At 30.8% G+C, this 9,707-nt stretch overlaps 1 protein-coding gene across 1 annotated transcript; it reads right to left on the minus strand.

The window, feature by feature from the left end:
* Window positions 1-987: 987 nt before the first annotated feature.
* On the minus strand, window positions 988-1,443 carry LOC104894254 (RING-H2 finger protein ATL56). The gene has a single exon (XM_057394805.1). It carries the CDS (start codon window positions 1,441-1,443, stop codon window positions 988-990), a length of 456 nt encoding a protein of 151 aa, XP_057250788.1.
* Between the last annotated feature and the right edge of the window lie 8,264 nt (window positions 1,444-9,707).

Below are 9,707 nucleotides of genomic sequence, written 5' to 3' on the forward strand. Positions count from 1 at the left end.
CATTTTTGGCATCAACTACCATGATTACATATGCATGCACTCAATTTACCCTAATTTATAGAGGATTCTCTCTAGACACATGTGTTTGGATCCTTTAGAGTTTAAAATAAGTTTACATATTAGAGTTTGAGTAATATCAACCATTGAATAAAAAATCAATTGCTCATATATATTTCCTTTCCAAAATCTCTCCTATTTTATCTCATCAAAATCCACCCGGTAAATCTTTTCCTTCCACCAATATGAGCCTTTGATTTTAAAATATACGGCTCAAATAAATTCTACCTTGTAGCGTTTCACTAAAACTCTAGACGATCCAGACTCGGTCAGACCTCAACCCTCACCGGTGTACTTAATCTATAGCATTTGCGGGACAACACTTGAAAGTAGGAGGAAAGGTAAGGAAAATTCTTACGCCCAAGTATCTCAGTTGGGAGGATTATCTGATCTCATGACCTTAAGGTTACAAGGTGAATCACCAAACAAGCTTAGTCAATTGGAATAGATCAGATCATATATGTATCATACTAATTACGGGAAAGATTGTTAGTTGTATTGGTAAACCTCTAAAAATCCTGCCTTCAGTTTGATCTACTCCTTTGTTATTCTGAATACTTTCTAAAGCTACTCAAAATCAAAAAATCAAATGCTAATTAATACATACCATGCATACAGCCATACAAGTAAGTGACACATAGAGACACCCAAAATGTCCTCTTGTAAATGGCTTAAAGAACAGTCATATGTACAAAATTTGTATCAAGCTAAACACAAAGTCCTCTCCCAAACCAAAGACCACCATCTTTGAATAGACATACAAAAATAGAAGAAAAATATTTTATAAAATAACTATAGCACTGATGGAGCTAACTTATTTGGTAAAGTTTTATGGGGTACAATGCTACTTGAGATTTGGGATCGAATCTCGTCTATGTCACTGCGTTATATAGCTATGCACGACCCAAAAACAAAGAAAGTACACTTCTTTCATACCACATCATCCGCGACATGGATTGATGGATCCATTCCTGCTTCGGTTATATTCGAGGCAACTTTAGGCAACAACTTGGAGAAGCTTCGACAAATTGGACAAAAGGGTGTTTTGATGAGCCAAGCATCAACACATTGAACATGAAAGTAATGGTGACAATTAGGCAGAATTCTGCAATTATCACCAACCTTAAAACTGTCCAAACAAACAGCACAATCAATAATTGTTGCAGCATCAGCAGCAGCAGCAGAAGTAGCTTTCTCCTCTCCTTGTTTATACTCAAAACAAGGTAGTTTCTTAAGGTCTTTAATTGTCATTCCTGCACCCTTAATAATTGGGAAATCATCAGTCTCAAAACCTCTACTAAATGCCCTCCCAACTATACAAATATGAATTATGACCAACATTGCAATACCCAAAAACAACAAGAATATAGATACGATAATTTCCATTACCATAATCTATCTTTTCTTTGTCAAAGTAAAGAATTACCAAAACTTTTCCTTTTCATTCTCCATAATCATCTTCATCATATTCGTCACATGTCACTCAAATTTCGCATATTTTGCTTCATTTCTTTCCATCTCCAAGATTTGAAGAAATAATCATATTTATCCATCATGATTATGAATCAAATTAGTCTCCTTTAGAGAAAATGGAGATTAAGAATATGGCAAGTTATAACTTATAAGAAGTTATTCTCTCTTTTTGTTTTGGTTTTTGAAGGCGGCTGAAAAAAAGAGAGTATAGTATTGATGAAAGGAGAAGTAGAAAATTAAGGGAAATAATGAGATGAATGTATTTTTTGAAGGGAAATGAGTAAATTTGTAGGAAGAATTGAAAAGTGAAGATGATTCATTCACAGGTGGAACTGATTCTATCTTTCACTGGTGCCTACATATTCTTTAATGCACTTATTATGGAAAGACCAATTAGACGTGTTTTTAATGATCGTGAGAATAAAATATTGAAATTCTAGATTTTGAATGTGGAATTTCATATAATGTCGTCTCCAAGAGCTATGATCTGAAAGTGACACTTTTCTAGGTACATTTGGTTGGTACAGAGTACTATTACTTGTACATTCAACACGCCTGTACTAAGAACAATTCTCTTTTCTTTTCTTTTTTCGGAAATGATATAGAGTATTAAAGTGTGAAATTGTTTTCTTTTGATAAAGTTATTGGAGTATATTATTGATTGAATAAAATGGTCTACATATTTCAAATATTTTGTCTATGGGTGTGATTCAGGTGGCGGTAACGATTTGCGTAATAGTGTTATATAATGAGATCAGGAGTTTGTCGACAAATTTACTTAACATTAATATAAGTTTGGAATTTGATCGTTTATATAATTTTTTTTTACCATTTAAGACTTTATTTTTAAATTTTTCCCTTTTTGGGACCTAAATTTAAATTTTCGATAGTTTAACCATTATTTACAATAAAAGAATTCTATAAAATTTTTTAACTTAATAATTTTCGTATAAAACCACTAAAAATGATTCTAAAAAAGCATTAGAAAGAACGCAAAAATATATTGTTCTCTAATTGCAAATACATAAGCATTGAGATTATCCACAAGGATTAATAGTCGATAGATCCTCAAATATTGTGGCTAAGGGTCTATTCTCCCTAGTTTATTTTCAGTTCTGTTTAGTTCAACTCAGTTCAGTTTAGTTCAGCTCCATTCTTTTATAACCATTTTGTTAAATATTATAATTATGTTATACTAATTACTCTTATTATTATTATTATTATTATTTATTATTCTTATTATTATTATTATTATATTACTATTATTATTATTATTATTTCTATATATCACTTTGTTTATTATAGCTTTACTCATTATTATTACTATTATTATTAGGATGAACATGGTTTAGGCCAAAAGCACAAATAAACCCACGTTTTTTAACCCATAAACCAATCAAATCGCGTCAAAACGGTTTATGATGCAATTTTGCACGGTCCGACCCAATCATTATTTTTATTACTATATATTATTATATTATTAAATCTAATTAAAAAAATAGTAATATTAATTTACTTCTTAGATATTATTGTTATTATATAATCATCATCAAGCATTAATATATTATTATAAATAATATAAATAATATAAAAGAATAATTATTAATTATCATTATTATCATTAATTATTATTATTATTAATTTATGATTATTAATATTATATATTTATAACAATCATTTAAAAATATTCAAAATACTATTATTATTATTTATTATTAATTATTCATTATTATTACTTATCATTATAATTATTATTTAATATTCATATTATTATTATTTAAATATTATTTAAATATTTATTACATTCATTTTAAATCAATTTAGTTTAATTCAATTTAGTTCAGTTCAGTTCCAATCAGTTCGATTCGATTCAGTTTAGCTGTCTTATGTCGAAGAGAACATGTCCTAATTCATTAGCAAAAATAAGGGTTTTGTGAATTTTCTAATTTTATTTCTGGTTATAAATTATCGATTCTTTATTACATTAATGAAGATAACTCCAAAGATTCCAAGGAAAATAGTCCTGATTATATTAATGAAGGTAACTAAAAGGATTTCAATGTCTAGTTCGCTATTAGCTTATTACTCCCTCCGTCCCATAATATAAGTCTTGTTTCCTTATAAGGTGTCCCAAAATATAAGTCTTATTTCTATTTTCAATCAATAATTATTCCCAAAATACCCTCATGAAAATAGTTTAATTCCCAAAATGTCATCATAATTTCAGCTTCCAATGCACCATTATTAATGACAAAATAGAATCTTTTACCCCATTGAACTCCTCTACACATTAAACCATGCAACATTAAATGACAGTTTTTATTTTTTGTTAAAAAAAAAAAAACAATGCAAGTGCTCCTCAATAAAAATAATTTTTTTATTTCAAATAAAACAAGATTCCATTCAACCTTAATTCCCGCGTAAAAACAGAATCATGACTTATATTATGGGACGGAGGGAGTAGTAAAATAAAGGTAAGAGTTTCTCTTTCCTCCCACATTTTCCATCTTGAATTGGGAGGAAAATAAAGTGAACATTTACAAACTCCTCTCCCATTTATTATCTTTCTTTCCCATGAAATTTCATATAATTTGTACAATCATACATATCACTTAATTTATTTCCTCTTCTTCCTTTTCGAGAATAGTTTTTGATGTAGTTTTTAATACTGTTTGGATTAAGTAAAAAATCTAATAATGATGAAAATTTGTGTTTAGCGAAGTAGTGATTGCAGTAGCTCTAGGTGCTTGAACTAGTGTTTTGAAAAAGCTATAAAAATTAGCTTTTGGATAGACATAGCTTCTGGAGTAGCTTTTAAAAGTTGAATATAATTTATTTTTGTTATTTTTTTAAACTAAAAGCTAGCTTTACCGAAAATTGATTATCGTATAAGCTAATATCATAGTCAAACTCTAACAGGTAATATTTTACTGCTAACAGCTACTCCCTCTGTCTTTTTTTATTTGCTACAAGCACTTTTTCACAAAGACCAAGGAAAAGGGTGGGGACCACTGTACAATGGGTGTACAGTGGGTGTGCAGTGGGTGTTTTGAAGAAAAGTAATTGTGGTTAATTAAGTAGTGAAAAAGCAGATTAGAATGCAAAAAAAAGAGTTGGCCCACATTTTTTTTAAGGAAGGCGCCACTTATATAGAAAGAGGGATTTCATTTCCCTCCAAAATTTTTATACAAGCAATACAACTAAACTATTCTGTTACAATTATACAACCAAAGGGAACAAAAATTTTCCCTCCAAAATTTTAAAGGTAGATTACATAACAGGTATTGAAATTTTACCCAAAAATTCGAACTTAAGGGGAATTGAATTTTCCCCTAAAAACATGAAAAAAATCCTAACAAATTGTGGACTATATATACACAACCACTTTTACACTTGCATTTATTATTTTCACCACTTCCATCAACATAACCAAACAGACCAACCAGCAGCCAGCCACCACCACATCAAAGACACCAACCAGCAGCTTAAACCACCATAAACACCACCCAGCAGTAGCCATTTCCTTGGGGGGGGGGGTTTGGGTAGATTAACTCTCAGAGCAAAATCATCATAGAGTTTTATACAACCATTTCTGATTTCATAGCTTCACTTGAGGAAAGTGTGGAAGCTTTCTCAGCTTGAACATGTCTGGCATCCATAGCTTAGCTATGGCCCCCTAGACAGTTCTAGATAACACTTCAACACCATCCCCATCAGCTCTTAATTCACCACCAACTTACCCAAGTTTTGATCTGAATGACCCACTGCCAGAACCAGAACCAGAACCACAACCATTACCAGACTTACAAGTTCAACCACAACAAGAGGCCTTTGATCTTAACAGAGCACCAGCAACATCAAGTGAAGAAGAAGAAAATAACTTCTCAGCAATGGAACATGGGAATGATGAAGAAGAGTTGGTGGCTGAATGGTTTGATTAAGTGGGCTAATTTTTTGGGCTGAACTTTTGAATGTTTGTTTTATTATCATTTGTAGTAATGTTGGCAAATGTAGCAAATAAATTGAGACACCTCTAAATGGCAAAATGTAGCAAATAAAAAAAGACGGAGGGAGTAGTACATAGTACAACGTACAACGTACAACTAGCACCTAATTTTACTGCTAACAGTTCATCTAAATCCCTCTATCAAACAACTAGCTAGGCCAAAAATTTAGCAAAAAAATCTTATAAATTACTTAAATAAACTATCTTGACACTGTTCCTTAAAAACTATTCTCTGTATAAAGTATGTAAAAAGTTGTCACGTTGTAAAAAGAATTTAATACTTCCTCCGTTCCGTTTTAAATGAAACGTTTGCTTTTTCACGTAACCCAACGCGCTTCTTTAGTCATTAATATCTATAGTTGTGTACGCGTAAAAAATATAAAAAAGTTATAATTTGATAGTATGCATCGAGACGAATCTAACAAGATCCCACTTGACTATGTTTTTCTTTATATAATAGCGATAAATTGAAGTCAAAATTGATCAATGAATAGTGTCATTTCATCCAATGTTTCATTTAAAACAGAACGGAGGGAGTAAAAGAAATTCAATAATCGGATAATTTTATCACCATCTCACACAAACTTTTGCCTAAAATAATGAAAAAGATTTTTTTGACTAAGGAATAAATCAGTCTGATAGTCTTATAATTTTCCAGAAAAAGAACAACATTTGGGAGATACGAACTTGGTTTTCTCTAGAAGTCTAGAACCCATAGTATGGTAAAAAAAAAAATACTGATTTTTCACCCAAAAAAAAAGTTATTGACTTTCACCAAAAATAAATAAAAAAAGTTATTGATAGCCAGCTATAGCTAAAGCAAAGGATATAGCCATCATCTTTTTGGTTAAATTAATGTTAAAACGCGTGTAAAGCATATTAAGTTGTTTGATCAACATCATTATCATTTTCTCTAATCGATGAGATGAAGGCGGAAAAAAAAATTATAATCACTTCAATCTACTTTCAGACATTTGTCCAATACAAAATTGTCAAATAGCAACTTGCAAGATAATAATATGATCTTCTTCTTTTTCTGACTGATTGAGCAATAATATGACAGCTTGAGGAAGATTTTCTTCCTTGCATCAATCAATAATAGAAAACGTATGTTATTTATTTATTTATGGGATGTGTTATATACAGAAAAAAAGGTTAAATACAGTAAAATATATTAAAAGATTAACCTATCCTTATGGGTTATCTATGACAAATGACCCCGTTTTGGGGGGGGGGGGTCATCTATGACAATTGACCTCCCTGAGGGGGGTCATCTATGATAAATGACACTATTTCCATAGTCGCAACTCGGAAAATATAAAATATGACTTACGCGGTAAAGAAAAAAGTGTTTGTGGTAAGTAATAATTATATTCTCAAATTTGCTATGGGGTGAATAATAATTGTGCAATTATATTATTAAAATAAAAATTAATTAACCATGGTTAAGTTAGACATAATTTTAGATGCTGTATTTAGCATTTTAGCCTCTTTTTTTTGCTGTATATAGCACTTATGTTATTTATTTACCTCATGTTCACTTATTAAACTTATTATTGTTATAATTTATTTTAACTACATGTTTTCTAAAGTAAGTAATATAAATGGAATAAAATATCACCTTAAAAAACAAAGTGGAAAAAATATTACTTGATTTGGGAATTTTGTTTCTTGAGGTGGAAAAATATTTTATAAAAGAACTCGTATGAACCATTTGCACGCTAATTAGTGTGCACCCAATAGATGTTATATACCAAGGACTCTTGGATCTAATGGTATGACTTCCTATCTCACACATGGTAGACCAAGGTTTAAACCTTGGTGGAAGCAAAATTTCAATATTGTTGGGGGAAGAGGGGGGGGGGGAGCTTGGGACTTGTTGGGCCTTTGGATGAGTGGTCCTATATGATGGAAGTCTAAAGGAAATTCATCTTACCACGAGTTCCTAAAAGGGGGTCCAAAAAAAATAGATGTTATATAAGTTGTAATAATTAGAACTTCTACTATTTTGTCTTTCTCTTTCCTGAGATTTCCTTGCTTATCCAGTTTCTCTCTCATAACTGCTTCATTTTCTCTCTCTTCAAGTTCTTACTCTATTTTTCAGTTTTTGTGATATAGTTGATTGTACAATTGAACCCGTTATAGAAAATTAGGATTATATTGTTGGTTTCGATAGAGTGTGTTTGTGTGTGCTATAGTGTGTTTTTCTGTATTATAGTGTGTTTATTTGTGATAGTGTTTCTTTGTGCTATAGTGTGTTTGTGATATAGTGTATTTCTTTCTGATATAGTGTATCTGTTTGTGATATAATGTGTTTCTATGTATTATAGTTGATTGTACAATTGAACCTGTTACAAAAGATTAGGATAATATTGCCAGTTTTGATATAGTGCATTTGTATGTGGTATAGGGGGTGTTTGGCAATTAGACTTTTGGAGCAAAAATAGAGTGTTGGACCACTTTTAGTGTTTTGACTAGTCAAAAACTGAAAAGAGGTGTTTGGTAAAATAGAATTTTAGAGAGAGTTTTGGAATGAAAACTCTCAAAATAAAAAAAAAAAAATCCTATAGGAGCTTTTTCTTTAGATGATAGGTACAAATATGTTCAGTGACTTTTTTGCCTCTAATAATACTACTACACGCATCGTATTAATATGTCTATAAATGTCATTTTACTCAAACAAATGGCAATAACTCCATTTGCCAAACAGGGCCATAATGTGTTTCTCTATGCTATAGTGTTTTTTTGCAAGAGCTATAGTGTTTTCTTGTGTTACAGGGGTTTTGTTAGTGACAATGTATTTCTATCTTATATAGTGTATATGTTTGTGATATAGTAGATTTATGTGTATTATAGTGGTGTGTGTCCCGATTCATGTGCGTGAGCTTGATGCACATTAATTTTACTATGAATCAGGCCCACACAAGTCGGATTGAATATTTTATTGGTGCATGACCATGCCGCATCTACAATTAGTAACAAAAACAAAATAGTACAAATCTATCTTATATATAGTGTACATGTTTGTGATATAGTGGATTTATGTGTATTAGAGTAGTGTGTGTCCCGATTCACGTACGTGAGCTTGATGCATACTAATTTTACTATAAATCAGGCCCATACAAGTCAGATTAAATATTTTATTGGCGCATGACCATGCCACATCTACAATTAGTAACAAAAACGAAGGAGTATAAATCTAACGAAAACAAATGCAACCCTTCCAACCAAAATCTTTCAACATTAAATCTAACATCTCGGCGTTCCCTCTTAGATATCATCGTTTTTTTGTAAGTAGAAGCAATCTTCTGTATCCAAAATTTCAAATTAGCTACCTAATAGTTCAAAGATAAAAGACTCTTGATCACAAAGAAGAGGAGACTCGCCATTGGAAAGGGAAAACACTCACAAAAAGACAAAAAGAATTAATAGCGAGTGGAAGAAACAAAAATATAAGTACAAGTGTTAACATTAGAACCACACTAAAAGAATAAATCAAAAAAATGCATATGTATGTTTTTTGCCAAATAAAAATAAGTATATACTTGTATCATTGTATGTACGGGTGAGCACAAATCGGATATCCAAATTACAATATTTGATATCTGTATTCGTTCCCAAATTTTCAGATGTCCTCTATATCTGATCCAAAAATAATCCGGTTTGGATATAATGGATATCTAATATCCTATTCTTGTTGTTTCTAATAATAAAAACTTTAATTTTTGATCAATTTTAACTGAAAAAGTAATCAAGTCGAAGCAAATATGATATTCTTCTAATTATTTTGGTTATTGGATATCCAATATCCATTATCCTTTCATATTTTAGATATTTCAGATAACGAATATCCGAACATCCAAATATCAATATCCAAAATTAGTTGATGATAAACTAACATTCCAGATTGAATATTTGAACCAAAATATTTTATCAAATCAGATGTCCAAAAAACAGGCCCGGTCTGAATTGAATTTTCGCCTATTCAAATCATTTTTGCTCAATACTGCTTGTATAGTTGTCTAGTCGTATGTATTTCCATGATCGTTCAGTTATTCTGTATACAATAATACAAGGAGTTATCAAGGATCCTTGGGTCCAATGGTATAGCTTCTTATCTCCCACATGGGAGACCAAGGTTCAAATCTTGGTGGAAGCAAAATTTTAATAT

The sequence above is a fragment of the Beta vulgaris genome, chromosome 5 (assembly GCF_026745355.1).
Source record: "Beta vulgaris subsp. vulgaris cultivar EL10 chromosome 5, EL10.2, whole genome shotgun sequence".
NCBI classification, from domain to species: Eukaryota; Viridiplantae; Streptophyta; class Magnoliopsida; order Caryophyllales; family Amaranthaceae; genus Beta; species Beta vulgaris.